Source organism: Cyprinodon variegatus, unplaced genomic scaffold, assembly GCF_000732505.1.
Source record: "Cyprinodon variegatus isolate N-32 unplaced genomic scaffold, C_variegatus-1.0 Scaffold36, whole genome shotgun sequence".
NCBI lineage: Eukaryota > Metazoa > Chordata > Actinopteri > Cyprinodontiformes > Cyprinodontidae > Cyprinodon > Cyprinodon variegatus.
The window spans coordinates 158,635-172,918 of NW_015150489.1; the positions used below are offsets into that span (position 1 = coordinate 158,635).

The 14,284-nt window shown below is 37.1% G+C and overlaps 2 protein-coding genes across 3 annotated transcripts in view; both read right to left on the reverse strand.

Moving 5' to 3' along the window:
- Window positions 1–1,084: 1,084 nt before the first annotated feature.
- LOC107104761 (poly(U)-specific endoribonuclease-B-like) lies at window positions 1,085–8,504 on the reverse strand. Of its 2 annotated transcripts, none has more exons than XM_015404850.1 (7): window positions 8,418–8,504; window positions 6,816–7,019; window positions 5,555–5,660; window positions 4,775–4,896; window positions 2,167–2,279; window positions 1,773–1,926; window positions 1,085–1,684 (listed from the first exon to the last, which is right to left on the reverse strand). In XM_015404850.1, exons 2-7 carry the CDS (start codon window positions 6,915–6,917, stop codon window positions 1,400–1,402), a joined length of 882 nt encoding a protein of 293 aa, XP_015260336.1. In that variant the 5' UTR covers window positions 6,918–7,019; window positions 8,418–8,504; the 3' UTR covers window positions 1,085–1,399. The 2 variants fall into 2 exon arrangements, with proteins under 2 accessions (XP_015260336.1, XP_015260344.1); XM_015404858.1 differs by having other exon boundaries at window positions 6,816–7,014; window positions 8,418–8,499.
- A 3,645-nt stretch (window positions 8,505–12,149) lies between these two features.
- Window positions 12,150–14,284, reverse strand: part of rnf14 (ring finger protein 14) — a 13,587-nt gene continuing 11,452 nt past the window's right edge. The window contains exon 9 of the mRNA XM_015404529.1: window positions 12,150–13,021. Within this exon, the coding sequence (XP_015260015.1) occupies window positions 12,964–13,021 (58 nt within the window). The 3' untranslated portion in view covers window positions 12,150–12,963. The remainder of the gene's footprint in view (window positions 13,022–14,284) is intronic.

The window sequence follows — 14,284 nt, forward strand, 5'->3', positions numbered from 1 at the left end:
TTTAAAATTTTTGCTGCTTTCACAGTATTTAGTTTTGTGCTTATTTGTAGGCCTTCTTTTTTCCACTTGTTTTTGCTAACATCTAACCTGAATTTCCCCTCTGTGGGACAACAAAGGTTTCTATTCTGTAATATTTCTATTTTATTTTAATAGTTACAGACAGTTCCTAAAACGATTCAACATTATTACTGTAGGCCTATCTGAAACTTTGATGGATACTGCACATGGAGCAGCTTTTGAACTTGGTGGCTATGAATTCAAATGTATAAATAAGAAGAACAAAGGTGAAGATGGAGAAGTGAAAAATATACGAGTGAATCACAATAGAAAGGGTTACATATAAAGCAAAAGAAAAAAAATAGCTCAATTAATCTGATTTACAGATCATATAAATCATCTAGGGCTGTAAGTAATAACGATTTCATGGTCAAAATGTCACATTTTAAAGTTACCTTAAAGGTATAGTGGAGGATGTTTTTTTTCCAGGTGGATCTTCAAAATAAGTGGTCCTTCAAGTGTCAATCATTCTGGTGATATGTTTACATAAGGACGTCCTATGTGCTCATCCCCATTTTCACATACTGGTGGTGAGTCTGACATTGTGGAAAAATTGCAAATCTTTTTTTGGAAAGTAAGCTTGTATGAGCGATTCAAACAGCTTTTTTAAACAGAGCGTGTATCCTCTCGCACGTGTCTAATAGCCATTCCTTCTCGGGAGCGGGTACAGCGTTGCGCAGGTGCATTTTTTTCTTATAGTGGAGAGACTTTTTAAAAAATTCAGAAAATCCTCCTCTATACCTTTAAATGGATCTGAAACTTCTCCACAAGTATATTCAAAATTTTCTGCACGTTGATGCGGGCAGTGTAGCCGCTTGTGGATTTTAATTGTTTTTCTTTAGATTTCTATGTTTTTCATCATATTAAGTTTTTATTTCAACCCCTCTATCCTTAAATATGTAATTCAGGTGTTTTTGGACATATTGAAGGTTACAACATGTTTTCCAGCGTGTTTTTTTCGTCAACTGACAGAAGCATGTGTGAACAAACATACAATACAAAGAGCCAAAAATTGTCGAGGCGTAAATGAGAAATGATTTTGTTTGTTTATTAACAGAGCAGCGTTTACCTGTTTTTCATAGGAAACATATGATTTCGGTCCCAATCTCTGTTATTTAGAAAATACATTTGATATGATTGTTAACTGCCCATCCATTATAACGAAAGGTGAAAAACAAGTTCAAGGAATATAAATATTTGCGCAAAGCAGTAGGCATATATCATAGCACAGAAAAAAAAAATGCAGATAGGTCTTAAAAGTTTTAATAGTATCTTTGTGTAAAATAAAAAGGCAGTATCCACAGCTACCGGTGAGACTTTTTAAGCTCAATTGTTGGTGTGCTTATACCTCAGATGGATTTCCAGTTGAATCTGCCTGAGGATTCCTGTATCTAAGCAGCACAGGGTAGGTGGTGCTGATGTGTTTTTGATTGTAGTGGTAACAGACAATCTCCACGTCGTACAAACTGAACTGCACTTTGACGCGCTCATTTGGAGAGGTGAGGAAACAAAGGGTGTAAAGGGCGAACTCAAACTCAGGACTGACGCCGATGAAGATGCTGCCCTTAGGCTTTATGCCGTTCTTCCAGCTGAACTGTAAAGCCAGGATGTGTTTGTTCTCGTCCGGCTGTGTGGAACAGAATAGAAAAAGGGACGAGTTGAATTAAGCAAGCAGTGGATTTAGATTTAACCAGGTACATGAGAACCTGTTGTACCTGAGGAGAATGCGCCGTGACGCTGTAACCTTTGTAATCAATGTGTCCTAGCTTTTCTTGTAAGTACAGCTGGATCCAATTGTGAAAACCGATGACAGTCCGTCCTCTTCTTGTCTCACCGACAAACACATGTTCAAACCCTGAAGAGTCTGGCCTGCAGGCAGGAACAGCACAGACAGACCAATAAAATGTTTGCCTACAGATCAATCTTTTTTTTAGCTAATTTTTTATAACAAAGTTTAAACAGAGTACCGTCTCACTTAAATAATTTATAAGGAATACATACACAGTTATGAAAAAATGGGCCACATTGGTTTTTGGTGCTTTTCTGTGTGAGATGCTAGATTCCTCCAGTGGGGTTTATATTTGGATGCTTGAGGCAGAAACCACCCACCTGTTGGATCCTCTCCTTGCATAGAGTTCAAACCAGATCCTGTAGAGTTGCTCCTTGAATTCTGACTCATCTGGAGGAGAGAGCTGCTTCTCCACCAGGTATCTATGAGCTATCTTCAAGCAGAAAACACAAGTTTCCCTTTAATGTCCCGCCATGTCATCACAGTGACCCGTACTGATCGCTGATAATCACATGAACTGGGCTTATATAGCTCAAAAGGAACACACCTTTTTTTATTTAAAATTGAATCAGAACAATATCACGACTAAAGTTTCCCATTGAAGTTTTTCACATTAGAATCATAAACATGAATATATAGTATTGGGATTATATTTGACAGACCAAAATGACTGTAATGCTGAATTGTAAAGGAAAGGGGAGGTAAAGATCCTAGAAGTGCAGCATGCATTTTAAGTGGTTTTTATCTGCTGATTTTGAAGGCAGCTGGCTGCACTGGCTTTTATTTAGGGGTTTAAATGCAGTGGGGGGTAAATACAATTTTACGGTGAGCTTATAAAGAATCTTTCCATCTAACAGCTATCTGCTGTTTTGTATTGGCATTGCAGGTAATAGCAATAAAATAGAGAAACATTGGTCATCTGTCAAAATGTGGGAAAACTCAATGTCTAGTCCTTTTTTTTCTTTACTTACATCCTGATTTATGTCTCGTTCTCCTGCACCTGATTACAACGAGCTACAATTTCAGATAAAGGCATGCCATCAGTTTGCCATGATACTATCTTAATTTGAGGATTTAAAAAATGCACTCAATAGTTTTTTTAGGTTGAAAGAATAAACTGTATACTGTGTTCCAGATTTACAATGAACCACCTGATAGATTTGATATAATTAATGTAGAATGGAAAACTTCCTAACCTGGTTAAGGCATTTTAGCAAAGCTTAGTTGGGAGGGCAATTCCAGACGTTTTATAGTAGCATGGTTTATCCATTTTAAGTCCTTGTTTTCGAAGTGAGTGTGAATATTTGTGCTATACCTTGAAGCTCAACTAAAATTTGCTACAGACAAGAAAAATACCCTCTGGAGAAACAATTTTAAGTAAGATGTGACAAAAACTACCGGTAAGCTTTTTTTGTGGCGGTTATAGGAGAAATGTTTGAGCCAAGAGGATTTTAAACCAAAGAGCACGGCACCAGTTGTTAGGCATGGTGATGGTAGCATCAGGCTTTGTTGTCTTTTTCATTTCCAGGACTTCTTGTGCATAACAATAATAATTATCATACATTTCATTTCAAAGCACTGCACAACAAACATAATAAACAATGCAAAACATCATTCTTCTCAACATCATATTATAAGAACTCGGGAGGTGGTAGCTATCTGAAGGAGATTAGAGAGGTATCGGGAAACAAGATTATGGATGATCTTGAATGTCAACAGAAGGACTTTTAAGTAAATTTTAAGAAAGTTTAGCTCCTGTAAATCTGGAGTAATATGATGAAATGAGAGGGTTTTGGTAATTAGTCGAGTCTCTGAATTCTGGACCAAATGAAGCTTATATAGAGTTTTTTTTTGAGGGAGACCAAAAAGAAGGGAGTGGCAGTAATCAATGCGGGACTTGAAGAGGTTATGGACGAGAACAGGAGCAGAGATCAGAGAAAAAGAGGGATGAAGATGATAAATAAAAAAAAGACAAAATAATTTCCCAATTCTTCAAATTTATCTCAAACAAAGAGAAGAAAGCTAAAACTTGGCCAACAGGTTACATACACCAAAAACACATCAAAACTGTTTTTTTTTTTAAATGGTTAAAACCAGGGGCGGATCTAGGATTCTAGGAGGTCAGGGGCTGAGCCCTGAGGGTGAAGGTGAGAGTGTAGACTTTCTGGTAAATCCCATTCTGATGTAAATATGACAGATTACTGGACTAAGGAAATTCAGGCATTACAACATGCTATCACACATATTTCCTAAAATATGGGAGGAGGAGGATAGAATGGACATTTCAGCTGCCTGAAATAATCTGTACCCCCCTCCATAACATGGGAAGAAATTAATTTACCTGCAAGTTTTTAACTGTGTTTATTCCTCTCTTCATCAACAACAGATCCTGTGGATTTGGTGACGTTTGATCATTATTTACCAGAGCTGGGCTAAAGTGGCAGCAGCCAGTGGGAAACACTTCTGCATGCTGCCACTCTCTGGTGAATTCCAGTACTGCACATTTTACTCAGATCAGCTCAGAAGCTTAGATCAGGGGCTCTTGGGAAAACATCCGGGGCTGTAGCCCAAGTAGCCACCCCCTAGATCCGCCACTGGTTAAAACCCACTAACATCAAGGACATTAGGAGTGGCACCAACCTGTATCTAGCTCAGATTAAGGGGTTCTGCTTAGCGGATGTTTTTAGGTTAGAAGACCAACCTGTGCTCACCACGCCTACAATGACTGTATTTAAACCTCTGTTTAAATCTGTGTATTAGGGATTCATGTGACAGAAAAGGTTTTGGTCTGCTTTTGATGAAGCTACTCTAATCACCAAGCATGGCTACTGATTTAAACACCTACAAGGGCATCTTTAGAACTGTTGAGATATTTCAAAGAACAAAAAAAAGAGAAGGAGTTGTAGACAGGCAAATAAATGCCAGTACCTTCATAGTGGGAGTCTGAATGATGGCGTCCAGAAACCTGTGGTTCTCAGCCAGTTCCTCAGGAGTTACAATTTCTGGCTCACCAGTGGCACTTTCATAGTTATCCAGAAGAGAGATGAAGGCTGTGGAATCAAATACAGGTCATCTATTTTTGGGTAAGTATGTATTATAGGATGTTATATGAAGTTTAAAGCTCTTAAAGGAAAATGAAATTGTACTTTTCGGCCCTTAATGATCTGTCCATTCATGGGTTTCCAGAAGCTGCAACATAATTCTGTTCTTAATATATTTCAGTTTTCTTTTAAAACACAGTGTGTGCACAAAATGGAAATATGAGATCTGAAGGTAGAACATCATTTTCTGAATTGTTGGTTATGCAAAAGAACCACTGTTTGTCACAAGGAGCCTATGTGATGCAGCTTCTGATGTTTTATAGCAAAAAGGTCAAGAATGGATGATTGGATCGCCATCTGGGAATGTTTTTGGTAAAGATGCATGAGAGATAGAAGTGGCTTTTAAAAGTATAAATATAATTGAAAACACACTAATGCTAATGTATTTGGCCTGTCCCATTCTGTTCTCGGGAAGCTCTGTGATCGGCTGGTGTCGCTGAGGAGTAAGATGTTTGTCTAGTTACAATTATTTTAAAGCAAAAAAGTTCAAGGTTGGGAATTATTTAACTAAGCTAAGTTGAAAATATCCAGAATATTCCAGGAAGTGCTGCCATTATTTTTTGATAGAGGAAACATTAAAGAGGATTTACTTAATAAAATCACTGACCGAAAAATGTCTCCTTTTTGAAAATATTCTCATCAACAAATGTAAACAGAGGAAGTCCTGCTCCGTCATTGCTGTCGTTGCAGCTCATTGTGTCTCCAGCTTTGCCCTGTAGCAGAAAGTTGAAAACATCTGAAATTATCATATCGTTTCCTTTTTTTTTTTTTTTTTCAAAAAAGCACAGAAAGAAGCCAAATGGATGCATATTTACTGATGAAGTTATAAAACTAACAAAAAAAGTGAGGCTCTGATTTCTATCTTTTATCATTAATTTTTAAACTGAGACTATGTATTAATGCCGATGGGGGAAAAAAAAGAGCAATTTGTAAATGATAAAAAATGAGTGACTGATTTATTTTCCTACAGGGGAAAATAAGTTCTCCAACTTAGAAATAAATCATGGAGGGGTCTGAAATAGTCATCGTAGGTGCATGTTCACTGTGAGAGACAAAGTTTAAAAAAAACTAAATCCAGAAATGACAGTGTATAATTTTTTAACTATTTATTTGTATGATACAACTGCAAATAAGTACTTGATGAATTTTAATATTATGTACAGTAGCCGTTTTTGTACAATTGTTTTTTTACATTTTGCAATTACAGAGGTCAAACATTTCCTTTAGTTTTTCTCCAGGTTTGCACACACTGTGCCATGATTTCATGCATGATTTCAAACCATGACATCTCAGTGTATTACCAACAGTAACCTTGGAAACGGTGGTCCCAGCTCTTTTTAGGTCTTCCTCCGTTTTCTAATGATTGCTCCAACAGTGAACCTTTTTTCACCTAACCGCTTGGCAATTTCCCCGTTGCCCTTTCCAGCCTTGTAAAGGTGTACAATTTTATCTCTAGTGTCTTTGCACAGCTCTTTGGTCTGGCCATTTAAGTAGTGGGATTCTAAGTTATTTTATGGGGTGGACAAGTCTATTTATGCAGCTAACGACCTCAAACAGGTGCATCTAATTTAGAATAATAAATGGAGCGGAGGTAGACATTTTGAAGGCAGGCTAACAGATGTTTAAGGGTCACAATTTAAGCTGATAGACAGGTGTTGAAATACTTATTTGCAGCTGTAGCATACAAACAAATAAAAAATCATAAATTGGGATTTCTGGATTTTTATTTTTTTTAGATTATCACAGTGGACATGCACCTACGATGACAATTTCAGACCCCTCCATTATTTTTAAGTGAGAACTTGCAAAACAGCAGGGTGTTCAAATAGTTATTTTTCTCACTGTACATGGCCATGAATTTGCTGCACCTGTAGAGAAATCCTATAGTCTTTTCCAGGTTTGAGTCGGTTGACGTCGCTGTCCCATATCTCCTGCACCGTGGCCGACAGCTCTCTGTCACTCTCGATCATTGTCCGGCCTCTCTTTGTGATCCTCTTCCCACAGTCGCTAAAACAGTTGTGTCTCAGTCTCCTTCTGATCAGCTGGTTAAGGTGTTTAAAGGCTCAGCTAAACTTCAGAAGTAAACAGCAAAATAAATCAGATATCCTAAAGTAATAGATAAAAATGTGGTTTTTAAAGAAATTTGATATATTATGTAATGTAAATAAGATATTTAAACACACAGTAGGAAAAGTGTTTTTCTATCTCCTTGTCTGATTTTAATTTAGACTAAACTTCTCTGTTTCAGGTAAGTTAAAAATACATAAATCATTTCTATTTTCTAAATACCAAAATGGATTGTAGATTATTTATCTATTAGACATAAGCTTAAATGCACTTTGGCACAATTTGAAAAAAAAATTATTTTGCAAACTGAAGTCAACTTCAAATATCCAAATCGATGTATTTCAAATTAAAACATAAGAAATCAGTCACCATATCAGGAGGAGAATTGTGGTTTTCCATACGTCTGGTTTAACCTTGAAATAAAAGGTGTCAAGTTCTCCTTTCCAACACCTATATGCAAGCATGCACAACATGGGAATTTCCAGCCATTACATTGTTTAGGGATGGATGGGTTTTGTGTCCCAGAGATGACAGATAGATTGAAATGTGTGAATCAAACCCAGAACAAAGAACCTTGGGAACATTGAACAGGAAAATGAGGAGGAATGAGTAAAAATAAGTCAATACTCCAAAAGCAACAAGTTAAAAAGGTATTTTGTTTTGATATCATAAACTGAATGAACTGAGGTGATTCAGCATGATAATAGATGCCATTGCATTATAAAAAAAGAAGAAACATGCAAGTCTAAGAACACCATAAGCTGCTGCTAAAGGAAGTGGTAGGCTTTAAAAATTAAATGGCATCAAAAATATAGAGTATGAAGGTAAAGTACAGATTTTAGCCAGAATGTTAAAGCTTGGGCACAAATGGGTCCCCTAAACAGACAGCAACACTAATAAAAGGCTTCTTTTAAAGGAAAACAAGGCCAGTGTTCTCAAGTGGCCATCACAAATAGATTTTCAATAATAGAATGGTTGAAACTGAATCAATTGTTTTCTAATCTGATTCAATTACAACCATTCATTTAGGAGGAATGGGGTAAAATTCTAGCAAACTAGGGTGAAAAGCTTGCAAAAGGAGGCCAAAATTTTAACTTTCTATAATAAACAAAATATCATTATTCTGTTTTTAAAGTCCGGCAATGATAAAGAAAGGGTTGGGTCTTTTTAATCTGACTTTCTTTTCCTAATTGTTTCTCTAATTGTTTACACGTCTTTTTCAAATACATATTTCAGAGTCTAAACGCAAGCTGTCCACCTATCTAAAAATGTAAAATCATTTCAATAAGTTTTGTGTTTTATGGCTAAAGAAGACTAAAAAATGTTTTATTTATGAGTTCTAAAGAACTAGCATAACATTGCAACTCCATAGACGTCATTGGGGACCGTCAGAAACCACTGACCTGCTTCTTTCAGTCCAGTTCTGCTGTAGATGTGTGGAAGTTTCTCTCTGCAGGCCTCGTGCTCCGGAGCTGGTTTCCTGAGTTTATGACCGCAGAAGTCTTTCATAGTAAAGACCCAGACAGTCAATCAGTCAGTTATCACCTATGGGGAAGAACGGAGGGGCCGTTCTAAAGGTTTCTCCACAGTCAGCAACTCTGGCCAAAGGGAACGCACAATGATGTCTCTTTTCAGGTTCAGCTGAAACAGAGGCTCTTTGTTCCTTCGCTGTTTCATTGTTCCCCTCTGTGTCACAGCTTAACCTCTAGATCACAGGGTAGATATGAGCCACATTTCAGGTAACGAGGTTCTGGTAGGAGCTTAAGGTTAATCTCACCTCTCCAACAGGGGTTATAATACCAGCAATGAACAAAGAAAACAAGGAATATTTTGGATATTGCTCCTAAATTGAGAAAAAAAGTTGAAGCAACGGCTTTAGTTAAAAGCATTTTTTTTTTGGCTATTAATTAAAAGCTCATCCTTTTATCACATGGTTTTAACATCTACTTCTCCTCATATTAAAATACCAGTCTTTAATTTTATTCATTTTGTTTTTCCCTCAGCAAATACAATTTAGACTGACATAAGTTTAAATTTAAAACTGACATAAGTGTCAAATCTGGTCACAGCTACAAGTCTCTACCAGCTCTGCTTAGTTAATGGCTATGTCCCCCTTTTAGCGTTGACATTTTTAGCAGAATCTCTATCCCTACTGAAGAAAGCCATCTCCATAGAATAATACTGCCACAAAGATTCATGGTGGGGATGGTAGTGAGTACAGACTGCATAGAGTTCATGTTTAAAAAACACCTTTTCTCATCTTTGCTGTATTTCTCCTGGCTAGTGGCAGGCTTGCAAAGTATAAAAAAAATGTAAGGCCAATTGTCAATTGGATTTTATGGGTTAAACGGTATAGTGGAGGAATTTCTTTTTTCAGATGGATCATCAAAATAAGTGGTCCTCCTAACTGTCAATCATTCTGGTGATATGTTTACGTAAAGCCATCCTATGTGCTCGTCCCCATTTTCACTTACCGGTGGTGAGTCTGACATAGTGGAAAAATTTCAAATCTTCTTTTGAAAAGTAAGCTTGTATGAGCAATGAAAACAGCAACATTTAAACTGAGCGCGGACGAGGAGAAATGGTCTTGTGCCCTCTAGGGCAGCGGTCCCCAACGTTTTTTGCACCACGGACCACTATATGTCAGACAATATTTTCACGGACCGGCCGAGGGGGGTAAATACGATCAAGTAAAATGATACGACTGGCATAAAATCAAATACAAACAGCATAAAAATAAAACAACAAGTCAGTCCCATCTAGGCGTAATCGGAGACAATGACACATAAAGTGTGCTCCTGATGTCCAGTCTGCTCCGTAGCTTTGTTTTGGTCGCTGTAACCGCAGAAAATCCTGCTTCACAAAGATAGGATGTTATAGATAGGATGAGTCTTGAACTGAATTAACCTGTGTCAAGAGGCACAGATGTGCCGACTGATGTAATTGGGAGAGAATAATTTTTTATATTTTTCAAAATAAAACATCACTCACTCTGATTGTCGATAAATTATATATATATATATATATATACTTTTTTCTGTGTGGCCCGGTACCAAATGACCGACGGACCGGTACCGGTCCGCGGCCCGGTGGTTGGGGACCGCTGCTCTAGGGCATGGCTGCAGGAAGTGGGGGTGCTGCAGCACCCCGTAGTGGTGACAGGGAGATTTAAAAAAAAATTCTATTATAAATACTTTGCAGGATTTATAAATTTCTTATATTTAAGGAAATTATTTTGACTTTTTTAATTATTTTTTTATTACATGTATTTGGATTTTTATTTAATCATTTTGAGGCCCTAATCAACACAAGTTCATGGAAGTGACGTTGTCATGGCAACGTCAAGCAACCAGTGGTAGCAGCAGACTAGTAAATTTACAGTTAATGACAGAAATGAGGAGGAAATACGGCACAGAAACACATTTCGAATTCGTCTGCTTATGAGAGACTTTATCTCCACGAGCCCAGAGCGCACCTCAACATTTGGACCATGTGAACCCTGCCTGTAGCTCAAAGACCATGGTACCGCCACGCACTTTCATATCTATTCGGGCAGTTTAACGTAGCTACAGTATTTTAGAGTGTTACCATGATCTTTTATTCTTTGTTTATGGATGCGGAGAACTGTTCAATAACGTTTACATAGTATAATATTTCCTATATTAAAAGTAAATAGTATAATATATCCTGCGACATAAACACAGTGACTCAAATTCTTGGCAGCTGACCAAATCTATGTTTTTATAGTGTTATTGTGAAGTTTAATTAATAGCGCATATATATTCACCTTAGAACTGATGTCTTTGTGTTACAGACCCCGGTTTTATGCACTGAAGTGAATATGACAATATAGTACTGAACCTCAATCAATTTACTTATTTATTTTTATTATATTTTAAATAGGCCTATAGGCTCATAGGTCTTTTGTCCAAAAAAGACAAACATTTTCACAGGACCCCCTGTTCAAAATTACTTCCAGAGGCCCTGCTTTCGGGAGTGGGTACAGGGTTGTGAATGTGCTTTTTTTCTTTTTTAAAGTGGAGAGGGCGGGTCTTTTCAAAAATATGCATAAATCCTCCACTATACCTTTAAGGTTTGCGAACTTAACTGTAATATGGTCTGGTGAAGATCTTCAAAAAAAAAAAAAGAAGAAATTATGTTAAAACCACCGTCTTTTATAAAAAAAATATATATATATTCTGATATCTGGACCACAGGGCCTTGATTTTTAATGCGTCTCAGTTTCAGAAAAAGAGGCTGCTCTCAAGCCCAGAGGGAGACACCCATATTAGTCCATAATTCCTTTTGTGGAAAATAATGTACATAATAGCGTTTTGCCATATTGAATGAACAAATTGGCGCCTGCATGAGATTAAGCTAAAAAAAGAAATGCCTTTTACCAGCACTTTCTTTTAGTGTAACAGCTGCTGCTGCTCATAGTGTCTTTAGAGTAACTTGGCATATTTAATCACAATTTGACTAAATATTTGTCTGATCGCTTGATTTTAGTTCATGCATAAATATCTCTTACTAAATTAAAGTAACAATACTGCACTTAAACAACTTGATGCGATTTCTATTTTGTGTCAAGAACAAGTGACATAATTTCTTTGTATGCTTTATTCCGAATGCAAAAAGCTAGAGACTGAGGGGAAGCAGAAACATTAGAAGCAGAAGTGTTATGTAGAGCGGAGGAAATCTCACATTTTATATAACATTTAGGGAAAAAGGATCGCGATCCAAAATGGATATTAGAACTCGGGTCTAATTTCAGTCAAAATATATCAGAATATGAAGGCCTGCATTTGAAGCCTCTGATATAAGCAAGCAAATAGAAAACCTCCAATTTAATTTGTTCTAAGGACATGACCACTGCTAAATGGGTCAGTTTTTCTCATACTCATTGTTAACATTGTTCTCTGAATATTATAAAGTCTAGCCTAATGTTTTACACAACAAAAGAAATGAAGTATGAACGTCTAATGCTGATGTCAGGTATCTTTGCTGGCATCGACCAATACTCAAAACTACAATATTGGTATTATATCCAAATGAAAAGGTTTTATTGGAACTTTGTTCGTGATTGAAGTGGTGATGTTATGCAGAAAGGATTGAAACACAAGCTTTTTACTGGAACATTTATTTGGCTGAATGCATTCATCAGGACTCTGCAGGTCCCCGGTTTTTAACATGAGAAATGCATTGAACGTTGACGTGAACAGATGAGTAAATTCAATCGTGCGCATTTTAAGGCTGAAGTAATGGGTTTCTCCTCGCTCACAGCAGCTTCAAACAACAACAGTTCTGCATGTCAAGTTGAAAACAGCACATGAAATGAAAAACTGAGCAAACCGAGTGTTCTGAAAGTGTTGGGCTCCATTACATAGTTCAAATACATACTTTGTATGTTGTAAACTAGCATATATATGGAATTTTTTTTTCAATTCTGCTTTAATTTACCAAGAAAACTGAGACAGACAATTTAAGCCACCTTGATTTTTTTCAATTGAAGCTTTTAGTGGATGCTCCCTATTTTAATGGTCGTTGAAAGGTTAAAAAGGGCTTTTTCCAACAGGAAATTGTAGAATTAATCTACATAGCAGGTAAAATGACGATTGTTGATTTCTAATGTTTGCAACATTTTTATTAAACGTTTGAGGGAGAAACCCACTTGATCGATAAGCCACAACTGACCTATATCAGTTTATAACAAAAAGGTAAAGCCTATCCAAACAGGGACTTCACCAAAATCCCTGTGGCTGTAGTCAGGAGAGGTTCATAAGGGGGACTTTAGAGAGCTGATGTTTTGTTTGGCATGATGATGTTGAAAACACTGAAAACTGTGTTGAAGAGTTAGTGGCATTTAAATTCCAGCTCAGCAGAAGGGATGTTACACGATCAAAGATAAAGTGCTTTATATAACATAAGCTCTGAGGCTCCCTGCTGATGTCAGTCCTCTTCATCGCTCCAAAATTCATCATCATCCACGTCAACACCATGGAAAAGTCTGCAGCAGGGAAGGAAGAAACATATTCAGACCATTTAGCTACGGTGTAGGATCTGGCTAAAATAAAAAAAAAAGATGAAAAATTCTAAGAATATCAAAAGCATAATTGGTAATATTTAGTTCAAGGCAGGGTTTGCAGCTGAAGTGGAGGTAGAGAGGCATCATTTATGTTTTGGTTTACAGGCAGAGCTTAACAGCCCCATTCAGTGTTAATTTGTGACTTTCTGGTGATCCAACCTCAGCTGCAGAAACACATTAAATAGATGGGGAAGGGGGTGCGATGCATTCCATACTTCCAAGGGGGCACCCTTTCTCAACAAACTATTTAGTTTGTCTTAGGATTAAAAATTGTCTCGGACTACTCCTGCAGTGCTTATAGTTACATTTAAATTAAAAACTTTTTGAAGAAGAAAAAAAAATGTTTTTATTTAACTTTATTGATCTCACATGGCAGAAGATCTCACATCTGCCACTCTGGCTCTGAGTAAGACGCTTAACCAGCGCAGGAATGACATTAGATGTTATGCAATAACTTTCCATCAGGAACGAGCACAGCAGTAACATCTGCTGGGATGTTGACGTCATCGGCCGAAATTAAAAATTATTCTATCTTAAAAGCCAAACCAGCACAAACAATAGTTTTACCTGTACAAATAAAGTAGCACTTAAAAAGTGGGCTAGAACTGATTTGATTCAGTTCAGAGCTTAAGGGGGGGGGCAGTTGATCTTTGGGTGACCTAAAAAATTATCTTTAATATCTCTGGAACAACAGCAGCACATTTGATCTTTTTTTAATTAATGTACTTTTTTTCTTCCATTTTTAGAAATGACAATTGCTTCTTTAGTGCCCTTAAGAAGCAATAACTATTCAGTCCATTTGCTTTCTATATGACGATGAGCTCCAGGGAGTAAACGGTGCATCTGACATGAAGAGCGGTGAATTTCATGCGGGGCTCGCAGAAACCATCGCAGACACCCAGTTCAGTCTCAACGCACCTTAATAATATCTATTCAAAATACAACTCAAATTAAAAATATCAGCTTATCGATGCTTTTTGGTCCTAAAATACAAGCCCAGTGTCTCAACACCTTGTTATAGTACACACTAAGCTTCATATGTGTTACTTTAATCACGTTTAAGCCAACTACTGAGGTCAGACAGGATTAAATTTACACTCAAGGCTGGACTTGGATTAACAACGTCACTCCAATTTGATTCAAAACACAGTGGGCGTTTCTCAGAGTACGTACTCGCGTTCTCGT